This window comes from Chrysochloris asiatica, unplaced genomic scaffold, assembly GCF_000296735.1.
Source record: "Chrysochloris asiatica unplaced genomic scaffold, ChrAsi1.0 scaffold00257, whole genome shotgun sequence".
NCBI classification, from domain to species: domain Eukaryota; kingdom Metazoa; phylum Chordata; class Mammalia; order Afrosoricida; family Chrysochloridae; genus Chrysochloris; species Chrysochloris asiatica.
In genome coordinates, this window is record NW_006408775.1 from 239623 (window position 1) to 254471 (window position 14849).

General features: G+C 56.4%; 3 protein-coding genes across 4 annotated transcripts in view; 2 read left to right on the forward strand and 1 right to left on the reverse strand.

Moving 5' to 3' along the window:
* Positions 1-38: 38 nt before the first annotated feature.
* ARHGDIG (Rho GDP dissociation inhibitor (GDI) gamma) lies at positions 39-2076 on the forward strand. Its single transcript, XM_006873828.1, has 6 exons — positions 39-111; positions 1069-1248; positions 1321-1404; positions 1586-1662; positions 1733-1796; positions 1877-2076. Exons 1-6 carry the CDS (start codon positions 39-41, stop codon positions 2074-2076), a joined length of 678 nt encoding a protein of 225 aa, XP_006873890.1.
* Positions 2077-2377: 301 nt separating this feature from the next.
* Positions 2378-5377, forward strand: PDIA2 (protein disulfide isomerase family A, member 2). The gene is made up of 11 exons (XM_006873914.1): positions 2378-2588; positions 3245-3451; positions 3521-3654; positions 3733-3870; positions 3968-4081; positions 4163-4288; positions 4357-4554; positions 4658-4778; positions 4856-5037; positions 5113-5223; positions 5336-5377. The coding sequence occupies exons 1-11, from the start codon at positions 2378-2380 to the stop codon at positions 5375-5377; spliced, it is 1584 nt and encodes a 527-aa protein (XP_006873976.1).
* Positions 5378-6141: 764 nt separating this feature from the next.
* Positions 6142-14849, reverse strand: part of AXIN1 (axin 1) — an 18908-nt gene continuing 10200 nt past the window's right edge. Inside the window, exons 2-8 of one of the 2 annotated variants that reach the window (XM_006873830.1) lie at positions 12499-12639; positions 11915-12011; positions 10116-10741; positions 7024-7194; positions 6592-6869; positions 6344-6554; positions 6142-6268 (exon numbers count right to left, since the gene is read on the reverse strand). In XM_006873830.1, coding sequence (XP_006873892.1) covers positions 6142-6268; positions 6344-6554; positions 6592-6869; positions 7024-7194; positions 10116-10741; positions 11915-12011; positions 12499-12639 — 1651 coding nt within the window. The remainder of the gene's footprint in view (positions 6269-6343; positions 6555-6591; positions 6870-7023; positions 7195-10115; positions 10742-11914; positions 12012-12498; positions 12640-14849) is intronic. The other variant, XM_006873829.1, reaches the window with a different exon arrangement.

The following is a 14849-nucleotide window of genomic DNA, read 5'->3' on the forward strand; positions in this document are numbered from 1 at the left end:
CCTCGGCTCCACGGCGCGCCGGCCGACCGCGGGCCACCATGCTGGGCCTGGATGCGTGTGAGTTGGGGGCGCAGCTGTTGGAGCTGCTTCGGCTGGCGCTTTGCGCCCCAGGTGAGCGGTCAGCAGGGCGGGCGGGTGTGGGGGCGCCACGTGGGCGTGGGCGGGGGGGCCCGGCGGGGCGGGGCCGGCCCCTCCCTCCTGCTGCAACTTTGGGGGCGCGTGGGGTACCACGGGGTGAGGCCTCTCGGCTGGGCTCTGGTGGAGGTGGGGGGCTTCTTCGGGCACCGACGCCCGTGGGGAAGGGAGCCAGGAGCTGGATGATTTGCAAAGCCCGTAGGGCAGGGGGATTCTCTCCCAGTCGGAACCTGCACCTGGGATCCCCTCACCTCAGGGTGGGGCTGGCACGGGGTCAGGGCGTGGGACGATGGGGATGCAGTGAGAAGGGCTTGGAGAAAACCTCTATCCCAGCACACTGTGGGAGGAGTCATGGAAGCGTGAGACCCCTGCCCTAATGCACTATGGGAGGGAACATGGTTCGAGCTGAGACCCCTGCTCTAATGTGAGGGACCTCATAGGGTCTTGGAAAGGGGCTCCCGATGACTCCTCTCAGGGGACCCAGAGAGTATGGGGAGAGATCCTAGACTGGGAAGACCCTCAGAGACCCCAATCACAAAGCAGGCTAAAAGGGTACCCAGAGGTGTCTCAGGACATCAAGTGGAGTGGCCTATGCCATTGGGGACCCAGGAGGTGTCCTAGGGCATTATGTCCAGAGTCTTAAGGGTATCAAGAGCTGTGGAAAGGACTTCAGGTATGGAGTTCAGCAGTCACTGCCTGATACAACCCAGAGGGCCCCCCCACTCTGCTGTGGTAACCTGCAGACCCCTGGGGTCTATCCTCATTTGGAGTCTTTGTTTCTCCTCCTCTGACTTCTGGCTCGGGGTGGACAGCTGGATCAAGTAGGCCTTTAGGGAGACACTCAACCAACCCCAGGACCTCTTCCAGAGGGGTCACTGAGCGCTGTGCCTGGCCCAGCTCCCTCCCTGACCCTCTCTCCAACCTCAACCTCAGTTCTCCTGACAGACAAGGCAGGTGGGCAGCTGCCACCCGATGAAGGGCAGGATGAGTTGGTGCTGGGGTACCAGGTTCCAGGCCAGAAGAGCCTTCGAGAACTCCAGGAGCTGGACATGGAGGATGAGAGTCTGACCAAGTACAAGTGGGCACTGCTGGGGCCCCTGCCACCAGTTGAAGGTACACAAGGAGCTGGGCAGGGTGGGAGGGCACGGGAGAGGGGCATCTGGTGAACAGCTATTTCCTCCTCAGACCTGAGCCTGCCCAAGGTACAGGTGTTGAAACTGACGCTGATGTGTGAGCAGGCCCCGGGGCCCATCACCATGGATCTCTCAGGTAAGAATTCTCAGATTGCTGATGCCCTAGGTGGGTGTCTCACAGAGGCCCTGCAGCCGGAGACCCTGTCAGCATGGCTCTGCTCAGACCTCCAGACTCAGCCCAGCTCCAGGACCCTCATGGTGGGGAAGGGTCTCTGCCACCCTAACAGCACAGACCCTAGGTGCTGTCTCTCTAACAGGGGACCTGGCTGTGCTGAAGAACCAGGTGTTTGTCCTGAAGGAGGGTGTGGATTACAGAGTAAAGATAACCTTCAAGGTAAAGGTGCTTGTAAGTGGGTGCCCAGGGAGGCCCCGCCCTTACGGACCCTAACCACCTGTCTCTGCAGGTCAATAGGGAGATTGTCTGTGGTCTCAAGTGCCTGCATCACATCTATCGCAAGGGGCTGCAAGGTGAGGGTGGGGATGGGGGCAGGTGGGGGGGTGGGTGGCTGCAGGGGGGCAGCCAGCCTCACAGGCCTCCCCTCCCTCAGTGGACAAGACTGCTTACGTGCTGGGCAGTTACGGCCCCAGCGCCCAGGAGTATGAGTTCCTGACTCTCGTGGAGGAGGTACCGCGGGGTGTGCTGGCGAGGGGCGCCTACGTGGTGTCTTCCTGCTTCACAGATGACGATCGAGCAGCCCATCTGTCCTGGGAATGGAGTTTTTCCATCTGCAAGGACTGGCAGGACTGACCCCCGCCACCCTCAGGCCACCCCACTAGGTCCTGGTCCCCCACCTTGGTCAGTTGCTGCACAGGGACCCCCCCAGCACTCCCCAGCTCCCTCAGTTAGTGATTGGACCCCCCTGAACAGCCCCATTAAATGTCACCCACCTCAGTCCCCTTGTGTCGTCTCTTTCTACCTCCCCCTCCCCTTGGGAGCCGTCAGCCCTCGTGGCCTTATCTCCCCCTGGGCTGGCCTGAGTGCCACGTGGCGGTTACCGCTTGGCCCCCAGGCCCCTTATCTGCACCCGCCCGGTGGCCCTGGCACTGCCATGGACAGCCAGCTGCTACCTGCTCTGCTGCTGCTATTGCTGCTCGCGGCCTCGGGGCCTCGGGGGCAGGGGACAGGGTCCAGGGAGGCCTCAGGAAACTCCCCGGAACAGGTCCCAGAGGGGATCCCTGAGGAAGACGGGATCTTGGTGCTGAATGGCAGCACCCTTTGCCTGGCCCTGCAGGCACATCGGGCACTGCTGGTGGAGTTCTGTGAGTGGCTGCTCTGGGCAGGGACGCACCTCTCCATGTCTCCCTGTGCTGGGTGGGGCTGACAGGTAGGGGGGGGACACACAGGGTAAGGCAGACCTGGAGATGAGAGCTCACCACGTCTCTGCTAGCAATGCTGTTCTCTCCCTGGCCCCAGAGAGAGCTGTAGACTGCAGATGCTTCCGGCACATGTGGCCTGTCACTTGACCAGTCCACTCAGCTGTCCTCAGTAGGGAGCCACACTTGCCAGCCCTACCCTGGAAGCAGTGGTCTCGGTCTGAGAGGTCACTGGACTGAGGCTCCAAAGGAGACCTGGTGGCACAATGGGTTAATCACTGGACTGCTAACTGAATGGGGAGAAAGGAGATGATCTGCTTCCACAAGATCTACAGCCTTGGAAACCCCGTGGAGGGGAGTTCTTCTCTGGTCACTGAGGGTTTCGGTGGTCTGACTTCCCAGCCCCCAAGCCAGGTGCCTGGAGGGAGGTCTTTTTGCTTAGGCTCAGCTGTGGCCAAGGTGGGCAGTCCCTGAGGAAAGCGTGTGGACAGAGCTTGTGTCCTTTGTCAGCTGAGACCCGGGTGCCACAGGCTGTGGTCAGGTGGTGTGGAGGGGCTGGGTTAGGGAGGCTGAGGGGCCCACTCTCGGCCCTACTCCCCCAGATGCCCCATGGTGTGGGCACTGCAAAGCCCTGGCCCCTGAGTACAGCAAGGCGGCCACACTACTGGCAGCAGAGACTGTGAAGGCCATGCTGGCCAAGGTGGATGGGCCCGCGGAGCCGGAGCTGACCCAGGAGTTTGGAGTGACCGAGTATCCCACGCTCAAGTTCTTCCGAGATGGGAACCGGACACATCCAGAGGACTATACAGGTGTGGGGACTGGGCTGGGGTAGGGGACTGGCGTGGGGGCATGCCCAGGCTGAGCAAGCCTTTTGGCAGGACCCCGGGAGGCGGAGGGCATTGTCAAGTGGCTGAGGCGGCGCTTGGGTCCCAGTGCCAGCCAGCTGGAAGACGAGGCGGGCACCCAAGCACTGATAGATGCTCACGACCTTGTTGTCATCGGCTTCTTCCGGGTGAGTTGGGGGCATGCGGGCTATTCCTGGGAGTGGACCTGGGCCACCAGCCTGCTTCACAGGGTCGGACTATTACAGGACCTGCAGGGTGAGGATGTGGCCACTTTCCTGGCCTTGGCCCAGGATGCGCTGGACCTGACCTTTGGCTTCACTGACCAGCCACAGCTCTTTCAGAAGTTTGGCATTACCAAGGACACCGTGGTCCTCTTCAAGAAGGTTGGGCTGGGTGGAGCTCTGGATGCAGTTGGCACTGAATTGGGGGTCTGGGTGGGTTTGGGACCATGACTCCTGCTGACCAGCCAGTGATGTGCAGTTTGACGAGGGCCGGGCTGACTTCCCCGTGGACGAGCTTGGCCTGGACCAGGGCGATCTGTCACGATTTCTCCTCACCCACAGCATGCACCTAGTCACAGAGTTCAACAGCCACGTGAGTCAGGTTGGGAGACTGGGGGTCTCTGGGGAGCTGAGGACACACAGGAGTCACCCATAAAGCTTGCTTCCGCCACAGACATCTCCCAAGATCTTCGCTGCCAGGATCCTCAACCACCTGCTGCTCTTCATTAATCAGACACTGACTTCCCACAGGGAGCTCGTAGAGGGCTTCCGTGAGGCGGCTCCCCCATTCCGGGGGCAGGTACTAGGGAACCAGAAGGGGTGGGCTGGGTGGCCCGGGGATACCCAGTACTGACACCTGCTGGCCAGGTGCTGTTTGTCGTGGTGGACGTGGACGCAGACAACGACCACGTACTACAGTACTTTGGCATGAAGGCCCAGGAGGCCCCCACCCTGCGCTTTGTCAACATTGAAACCACCACCAAGTACGCACCTGCAGGTGGGGCGCCGGTCACCAAAGCCACCGTGTCCACCTTCTGCCACTCTGTCCTCAACGCAGAGATCAAGGTTAGTCAGCTGGTACCCTTAGGGTGTGGCCAGGGGCCAACAGGAAGCAGGGACCCCCCGCCCGCAGAGTGCCCACCAGTGTCATGCCTGTCCCGGCCCCCAGCCATATCGCCTGAGTCAGGAGGTCCCGCCAGACTGGGATCAGCGGCCTGTCAAGACCCTCGTGGGCAAGAATTTTGAGCAGGTGGTTTTCGACGAGACCAAGAATGTGTTTGTCAAGTTTTGTGAGTGCTACAGGGGAAAGGGTGGGCAGCAGGTGGGCAGCCCCTGAAGGCTAGTACCGACTGCCCGCCCACTCCAGATGCTCCGTGGTGCACCCACTGCAAGGAGATGGCCCCAGCCTGGGAGGCGCTGGCCGAGAAGTACAGTGACCATCCGGACATCATCATTGCAGAGCTGGATGCCACAGCCAACGAGCTCGAGGCCTTTGCTGTGCACGGCTTTCCCACTCTCAAGTACTTCCCCGCAGGGCCCGACAAGAAGGTGAGGGACCTGGATGAGGGTGTGGCTCAGGGAGGTGGATGGAGTGGGACTAGGAAACATACTCCTTCCTCTCAGGTGATCGAGTACAAAAGTGCCCGAGACCTGGAGACCTTCTCCAAGTTCCTGGACAACGGGGGGGAGCTGCCCATGGAGGACACCGCAGAGGAGCCCCAAGCCCCCTTCCCGGTGGGTGCCTACACGGGGCGGTTCCGAGCCAGAGCCGCAGTCCCTTGTCAGACCTCTAGAGGGCGTTGGCTGACAGGCCCTGGACTGATGAGCGCATTCGTGTTCCCTCCAGGAGACGGTCAATTCCACAGAGGCGCCCAAGGAGGAGCTGTAGCTGCTGCCCGGGCACCCTTACTACCCTTCATGGCTGTGTGATGCCCAGCCTCCCAGGGAACAGGTCCTGAAGTCTGGCTGGCGTGCTGAATAAAGAGCTCTGTTCTGGCTGCATGTGTGCTTCTGGTCCTGTCTCCCGCAGTATCGGGATAGGAAGGACAACCAGAGTGGGTGCTGATGCTGGGCAGCCATCACTCCCCAGGCCCCAGTGACCGCAGAGCAGGTGTACCCTTCCTGCCCGGGAAGTGTGGCCAGGCGGGTGGTGGGAGACCTGCTTCAGCATACAGAACACTCAGCCTTCACCCGAAGGTTTACAAATGTTTTATTTCATTATTATCCAAGTACCTTTGAAAAGACCATTGTACAAGTCAGCGCGTGAGAACAGCCGGGAGGTCACCCTCCGGCCCTGCCTGAGAAATGTACATATTTACACGGGGCGCGGGGGCTGCTTCCCCACTGCAGACTCACAGTGGCAGGCAAGGGCAGGCTGTGTCGAAGGCACTCGGTGACAAGTACAAGTGACGGGCCCACAGGGGGTGAGCCCCACCCCAGGCAAGGCCTACAGGGTCAGGCAGGGCCTGTTAGCAGCAGAGGGACTGCCGGGCTGGCCGGCGCGGGGCCACCCTGCTGAGCTGGCCCTCAGTATTGCTATGGCCACTGGACAGGCCTCCCTCCTCTGCAGTGCTGAGACCTCTGGGCCCTCAGAAAGACCCCGCCCCAGACCCAGGTGGGCCAGGGCAGCGTGTCCTGGGCCAGCACCTGTGGTCAGTCCACCTTTTCCACCTTGCCGATGATCTTCTCCTCGAAGACTGGCAGGACGGCCTGGTCCTCACGCACCTCCTCAAACACCACGCCACAGTCGAACTCGTCACTCACTTTCTTGAAGTAGTATCTGTGGGGGAGGGGCAGGCGGTGAGGGGCTCCTGCTCTGTGCCTGGGGCCTGACCCCAAAAGCCACAGCTCCTACCTGTAGCTGCCCTTCTTGGTCAACAGCTCCTTGAACTGGCCCAGGGTGACCCCACGGCCCTTGACTAGGGTCCGATAGGGAATGGGCTCCCCACAGAAGTAATAGGCCACGACAATGCTGTCACACGGCGGGGCGCTCATGCCGCCCGCCTTCTTCTGGGACTTCGTCCTGGGGAAAGACAGTGGGGGCTGGGCTCCTAGTGCAGGTGGGCCTGCAGCCCCCACACCAAGAACCACTGCCCACCACACTGCTGGGCATCCCTGCTGCCCGCCAGCCCCACCTCTGCTTGGCTGGCAGTTTGCTGGTCCGCTTCTCTTCCTCCTCCAGCCGCCTGCGGGCCTCTTCCAGCTGGGTCAGGGGGTTGGGTGCGGGGTTGGGAGGCATAGTGGGGTCTTGGATGAAGAGGTGGGAGGGCTGGACAGAGTTCCGAAACTGGGCGTTGGCCCAGGGGTGCACTGGGCTGGGTCGCTCGATGGACAGAGGCCTGGTGCTCTCGTGGACCGGCTGCCTCTTAACCCCGGAAGGCCTGGGAACAAGAATAACACTGGAGCCTCAGATACCAGCGGCCCCGAGAGTGGGCACAGGGCAGGCCTCCAGCGGCGGGCTCTGGAAGCAGCCCCTCAATCACCTGTCCAGGGCAGGGTGTCTAGGCTCCCGCACCCTCCCAGCCCCCTCCATACCCGTGGCCAGCCTTCCTGTGCCTGCTGATCTCCTTCTCGCCCTCGATGATCCACTGTAAGATGGTCTGTGTCTTCTCCAACACCTCAGGGGAGCCCGGCACCTCTGAGCTGGCTGCACCCCGGCCGGCCTCCGCCTTCTTGGCTGTCCTTTTGGACACACTTGCCTTCCCACTGCAAAGACGAGACCCTGAGTCACACGAAGCCAGCTCTGTTCCACACAGTATGAACAGCCCTGGACCCTTGACCCAAGGCCAGCAGATAGCTGCTGCCAGTGTGATTCAAACTTACACACCAACCACGAAAGCCAGTGAGGATGAAATTGAGGAATTCTACCAATGCACCTTGAGGACTAAGGTGCACCTGACCCAGGCCATGGTATTTTCAATAACCTCATATGGATGCGAAAGCTGGACAGTGAATAAGGAAGATCGTAGAAGAATTGATGCCTTTGACTTGTGGTGTTGGAGGAGAATACTGAAAGTACCATGGACTGCCAAAAGAACCAATAGATCTGTTTTGGAAGAAGTGCAGCCAGAGTGCTCCTTGGAGGCCAGGATGGCTAAGCTTCGTCTCTCATACTTGGGACATATTGTCAGGAGGGAACAGTCGCTGGAGAAGGATGTCATGCTGGGTAAGATGGAGGGTCAGAGAGGAAGAGGAAGACCCCCCCCAACGAGATGGATCGGCCAGGTGGCATCACTGATGGCGTCAAGTGTGACAGCAGTAGTGAGGTTGGCCCAGGATCGGACATTGTTTCATTCTGCTGTGCATGGGGTCGCTATGAGTCGGAACCGACTCGATGGCACCTGACAACAACAACAACCAATTTCTTCAGTCTGAAATAGATCAAACACACAATCAAGATCTAAAAGAAGATTATACATGTGGACCTCGCCAGGTGGAATGCACAAAAATCAAATTAACTACATCTCTGGGAAAAGATGGTAGAAACCAAGGCCAGGGGCAGACTGTGGAACAGACCATCAACTGCTCATACGCAAGTTCAGGAGGAAGCTGAAGAAAATTAAAACGAGTCCACGCAAGCTAAAGTGTGACCTTGAACATATCCCACCTGAATTTAGAGGATCATGTGAAGAACAGATTTCCATGCATTAAACACTAAAGACCGAATATCAGAAGACTTGTGGAATGACATCAAGAACATCATAAAGGAAGAAAGCAAAAGGCCATTACGAAGACAAGAAAAAAGGAAAAGACCAAAACGGATGGTAAAAGAGAATCTGAAACTTGCTCTCCAGTGTAGACATGCTAAAACAGATGGAAGAAATGAGGAGGTAAAACAGATGAACAAAACATTTCAAAGGGCAGCTTGTGAAGGCAAACTCAAATATAAGGAAATGTGCAAAGACCTGGAGTTGGAATCCAAAAGGGTAAGAACACGCTCAGCATTTCTCAAGCTAAGGGAACTGAAGACAACATTCAAGACGACACTTGAAACAGTGAAGAATTCTATAGGTAAAATACTGAATGATGCAGAAAGCATCAAAAGAATATGCAAGAAATATGCAGAGTCCCTGAACCGAAAAGAGACGGTCGATGTTCAACCATTTCAAGAGGTAGCATATAGTCAAGAGCCAATGATACTGAAGAAATCCCAGGTGCACTGGAAACACTGGCAAAGAACACGGCACCGAGAATTGATGGATTACAAACTGCAATCTTTCAACAAACTGATGTGGCACTGGAGGCACTCACTTATCTATGCAAAGAAATTGGAAGACAACTGATTGGCAGAGATCCATCATTTGGCCATTCCAAAAAGAGGACCTCCACGAGATGTGGAAACCATCAGACAATATCATATGCGAGTAAAATTTTGCTAAAGATAATTAAAAAAATGGCTATAAAAGTACACTGACCAAAAAAATAAATAAAAGTACACTGACAGAGAACTGCCAGGGGGTCAAGCAAGATTCTAAAGAGGACATGGAACGAGGGTTATCACTGCTGACGTCAGATGGATCTTGGCTGGGAACAATATCTGAAAGATGTTTCCCTGTGCTCTGACGACTCTGCAAAAGCTTTCAATCTTGTGGTTCATGACAAACTGTGGACAACTTTGCAGAGAATGAGTATGCCATGACACTTAACTGCGCTCACAACAAGCCTGTACATAGACCGAACGGCAGTTGTTCAAACGGAACACGAGCATACCAACTGGTTTAAAATGAGGAAAGGTGTGCGCCAGGGTTGTATTATTTCACCATACTTATTCAACCTGTCTGCTGAGCAAATCATCCGAGAAGCTGGGTTCTATGAAGAAAACTGTGGCATCAGGGTTAGAGAAAGACTCATTAACAACATGCAATATGCAGATGATACAACCTTGCTTGCTGAAAACAAAGAGGATTTATAAAAGATCACAGCCTTTGAAAAGGGTTACATCTCAATGTAAAGAAAACAAAACTCCTCACCACTAGACCAATAAACAACATCCATATAAACGGAGAAAACTAAGAAGTTGTCAAAGACTTCATTTTGCTCAGGTCAACACCACTTGTGGAAGCAGCAGTCAGAAAATCAAACTGCATTAGGCAAGCTTGCTGCATAAGACCTCTTTAAAGTGTTGAAGGGCAGAGATGTCAGCTTGAGGACTAAGGTGCGCCTGACCCAGGCCATGGTGTTTTCAATAACCTCAGATGCATGCGAGAGCGGGACAGTGAATAAGGAAGGCCGTAGAAGAATTGATGCCTTTGAGTTATGGTGCTGGAGGAGAAGACTGTAAGCCCCATGGATTGCCAGAAGAAGTTCAAAACAATCAGTTCTGAAAGAAGTGCAGCCAGAGTGCTCGGAAACCAGGGTGACCAGACTTCGTCTCTCATACTTCAGACAAATTATCAGGAGGGACCAATTCCTTGAGAAGGACAACATGTTTGGTAAAATGGAGGGTCGGAGAAGAAGAGGAAGACCCCCAATGAGATGGACTGGCTCAGGCTGGCCCAGGACAGGGCAGTGTATCGTTCTGTTGTGCATTCGGTCACTGGGAGTCAATACTGATTCAATGGCACATCTCCAGCGTACAGGCAGCACTGTGACAGAGACGGAGCCTCCCGCACCCCTCTCAGGCTCACCCGTATCCCAGATTGTCGCTGGCGGTTGGGGCGACACTGGCACTCTTGGTGGTATAGCCGTGCAGCTCCGGGTTCCACGGGAAGCCGCTCTGGACACGGCGGGCGGCTTCAGCCTCAATCTGCTCCTTGGGCCTGGCCGCACCATGATGCACATGGTGGTGGACATGACGGTGATGGTGCAGGCCAGCTGTGTCCAGCTTTGTGCCCGCCTTGGTTGCATGTTTGCTGTGCCCAGCTGATCCGCCCAGTGCTGCAGGCAGCCTGGCTGCGTGCCCACTGTCAGGGGACTGGCGGCCAGGCGTACGCAGGACCCTCTGTACATGCTCTTCCAAAATGCTGTCGGGGTCCTCCTCGTGTGCGTCCCGAGGCCCCGCACAGCCCGAGTCTGCGTACCGGGGTGTGAAGTGGTGCCAGGCCTGGGCGGGGGACAGCTTGTGGCTCGTGCCCAGGGCTCCAGGGGCCGTGTCCATGTCTTCACCCTCCTCCTCCATGCGCACACGCCGCAGCCGTTCCTCCAGCCGCTCCTCAGCTTCCCGTGTGCGCTGCACAGCCTCCAGGCGGTGAATAAGCTCTGCAGCAAACTTGTGTGGCTCCACACGGACCTCCTTTGGTATTCGGTAAGTGCGCTGGAGAGGGACGCACTGGTCAGCAAGGCCGCCCACCTGCCCTGTACATGCAGCACACTGGGGAACACATGCTGCATTTCCTTCCCCCATATTCTCTCACAGAATGAAAACCCTCTCCACTCAATCCTGGTCAGCACCATAGGACCAACAGGTATGGACAGTCCTGGACCAGGACATTCAGCCCCAGGGAAGCGAGCCCATTAAGTCACTGGGGTCAAGTGGTCTGGATGGGTGCCAGCAGGCTGGAAGCCCACCACCGGTGCCCTGAGCTACATATGTGTACCAAGTCCCACCCTGATCGGTGCCAGGCTGCCCAGATATCCACCCTGGGTTCCCAGGACAGTCAGGGGCACAAGATCTGGGGTGGTGGTCTCGTGGGCTATGTGGAGCAAGGCAATGCGTTTGATCACTGGGATGTCTGTCCCTCATGGGGAACCCCACACCCAATGCAGGGCACACTGGGTTCCTGCCAGCCCTCTCTCTGCATGTTATGAGCAGTGGGAATCCCTTATTGGGGACAGAGAAATCCTGGAAAATGTAAGCAGGACTTACAGAACGGGTATGACCATGGCACACTTCATGACAACAGACTGTGTCTGGGGTTGCTTTATTTTGAAGTAACGTCACCTCAAAACAGTTGCAAGAATAGTAGAGAGAGCTTGGTCCACACTTGACCCAGACTGCTCCACATTGCAGCTCCACACTGTAGCCCTTACATGTGTGCACACCTAACCATTTTCATTTTTCGTGTTTGGAAATCAAGGTGCCTGTCGAAATCTGACAAAGATGCGTCCTCCACCCGAAGAATCGCCTCTCCGGGCACGGAGCCTGCGAGGAGCTGACCCGACAGCTGTTCCCATGCAAAGCTGATGTGTCAGCCTCAGATACAAAGGGCCTGCTACTGCCAAAGACCCGGTGCCACAGACGCCCAATATGGCCACTAAGGTGCCCAGGGCTCCCAGCACGTGGGGACGGGCTGGCTGCTGCAACACAGATCAAGCTGGACCTGGACCCCTGACCTCTAGCAGGATGATGGGAGATGCCCAAGGTGGGAGTGGGAGACATAGAAGGACATATCCCCTGGTCTAACGGCCAGAACAACCCGCACAGCAGGCATCCCCGTGGGTCAGTACCAGTGATGAGCAGGCTGAGAGGCATGTGCCCGCTACTTACAGGGATGTGAGGCAGAGGCACCCGCCCGTTGACCTGGACGCTCTCCTGCACCTCCCGACGGTGCTGCTTACGGGTCCTGTATGGGGGAACACCGTCCCTGGACAAGAGAGGACAGAAAACGGCCCAACACAATGCTGACCAGCTCTGTGTCCTGACTTCCTACTGGGAAATGCCAGGGCTACCACCAGACATGTGAGGGCACACACAGATCCATGAGCTTGTGTGCGCACACACACGAGCGCCCTCACTCCATCAGCCACCCACCCCTACCAAGGCCAGGCCTGCTTCGCTAGGAATGCTGGTCACACCACTAATGTGACAGCACAGACAATGGGAGAGCGTGCAGCCCATGTCTGAGGTGTGACCACTGAGAAGATGGTGACCAACATGAAGGTCACGTTACATGTTGTCTTTAAACCACTGCTGGCTCCAGGGTTAAGACAACCAAATGCAAAGACACGACTGAGAGAAAGGAAGACAGAAGAAAGGAAGACAGAACGAGCTCTCACGGAAAACTCAGCACACATTCTGGGGAAGCCACGGCACATCTGTGCAGACACGCCTGCTCTCGGGGTGGGGCTTACACACTGCTGTCGGTGAGGGACAGGGTGTCGGCGTCACTGGACAGGCTCTGCTGCTCGCTGTCATTGGCGCTGGTGGCCGGGGCCAGGGCGTAGCCAGAGTTGACGTAGTAAGGGTTGACTGGCTCCCTCCAAGATCCAGGTCTGAAAGATAGGGCATGTGGTAAAGGCAATGCTTTAGTATCTCTCCTTCTAGCCATCATCATCTTTGTAACTCCCTCCAAATGACTGGATTAGACCATGCAGATGGGTTCATTTTGCCATTCCACTAGGTTTAAAATGAGCTGTCTCCAAAGCAGAAGCAGGAATTCTCACAACTAGTAAGAAAGAAGGGTTGTGAGCACAGCGCGTCCTCTGGACCCAGAAATCCCTGCTCGGTAAAGTGGCGGCGGCGGTGGCAGAGGTAGCCAAGAGCGTCCCAGCCCACACAGGGAGTGAAGCGGAGAGTCTACTGCACGGCGGGCTGTCCTTGGGCCATTTAGCAACAACACTAACAGAGCTTTGTAATACTTGTCCAAGCAGAGGCCAAGGTACCACATGGCCGAGGCCACGAATCATTAAGAACTGATAGAGTAGAGCATGGCAGGGGGACCGCTGCATCTGAGCCATTTCTGGTCCCTTCCCTAACTGAGTTCCGTGAGGTCACTGCAGGGGCTTACAGACCCAGTAAAGTAGTGTAGTGGGAGGGATGGTTGGGGTGGTGGTAAGGAAAGTTGGAAGTGGACCTCCGCCTCCCAGGGATCGGCCTTGGCTGACATGGAGTTTGATTCTCCTTCCCCCTTGTGAAGCCACTTTGGCTATCTAAGAAACAAGTATCGTAACAGAAGAACTAAAGGTACATGCAATTCAGCCAGGAGACGGAACAAGAGCCACCAGTGTCTCCGTGCCCCACATTCCGCCTCTGCCATCTTCTCAAAGTACCCATGTCACTAGCTACAGAGTGACCTTGCCCTCACAACAGTCCAAGCAGGCTGGACATGCCCTGGGACGCTGTCACCCTGCTCCTGAGGGGGACCCAGAAAACACCAGCTCTAACCTGTAAACCTGGGGTTCTAGTCAGACTGGGCCAAGCCTGGGGGCTGCTTTCTTCCTTTTTTACGCTTTAATCTCTTTCTCTAAGCTGTGGAGTTTCTCAGCATTTACAGGAAACCGTTCACATTCTCAACAGTGATCTCTGGTAATACGTGCACAAAACACTCGCAAAATGTAACTGCTCTTTTGAACCTGGCTTATGTTGGCTGTGCCCGATGGCCCTATGCCCCAATGGGATATGCACTGGGCTGCCAACTGCAAAGTCAGCAGTTCAAACCTACCAGTCACACTCCTGAGGACAAAGATGAGACTTTCTGCTTCTGTAAAGATTGACAATCTCAGAAACCTCATCCAGGGTCCCTATGAGTCAGCACTGATTTGAGGGCAGTGAGTTCTGGGGTCCTGTTGCCTGTGGTCATGGGAGTGTTCCACGTGAACGAAATCTCAAGTCTCTCATCTGTTCCTTCATAGCTTCTCCATGTCTCACAGGGAACATTCCAGATGCCTAGCTAAGTCCCATGGGGAAGGGGAGCACACTGAGAGGAAGTATCCAGATGTTCTGCTGGCCAGCCTGCTGAGGGTCTGCAGGCGCACAGGGAAGGCTCCCCACCCTGGCTGCACCTGGGACCCTCTGCTCTAGACTCTGTCGGATGCTCACAGCTCAGTAGGTCACCATGCACAGCAGCCGGGATGCATTTGCACCTGTCGCTGGTTCAGCGCTCCAGGTGACTGGGGACCCACCATCCTTCCCAGGATAGTCTGAATCCATACGCTGACACACAGACACATACCAAGGACAGGTGTGCCACCAGATGCCCATCCTCCAGAAGTAACCCTGACACTACACCAGTCCCTCTCTCAGGCTCAGCCTCATCAGCCCCAGAAAGCAACAGGCATGTGTATCTGTCACCTGCCCCCAGGGATGGCACCTGCACCAAGAGAGCCACGGGATGGTGGAGACCCGCCCAGGGTCCAAGACAGCAGTCAAAATACACAGACACAGACTTCCAAGTGGGCTCCCCGACTGAAGAGCAGTCACAGGTCCCAGCCCCGGAAGCAAGTCAGGAGACAGGCTGTGTGCTAGGCCAGGCCGGGAACAGACACGAATTTCCACCCAACCCCACCATGTCCTCAGAACAGCAGGGTCACCCCTATCTAGGTAGACATACAAAGTGAGGGAGGAGTCTCTGGTACTTTGTAAACACCAACTGATGCTTCTGCCTAGAGTTTCTAAATGTGTCAGCTGGTTAGTCTGATTGGCCCACTTTAGCAGAAAACGAAGGTACACGGATCCCACACGCTCTGACATACCTGAGAGAGCG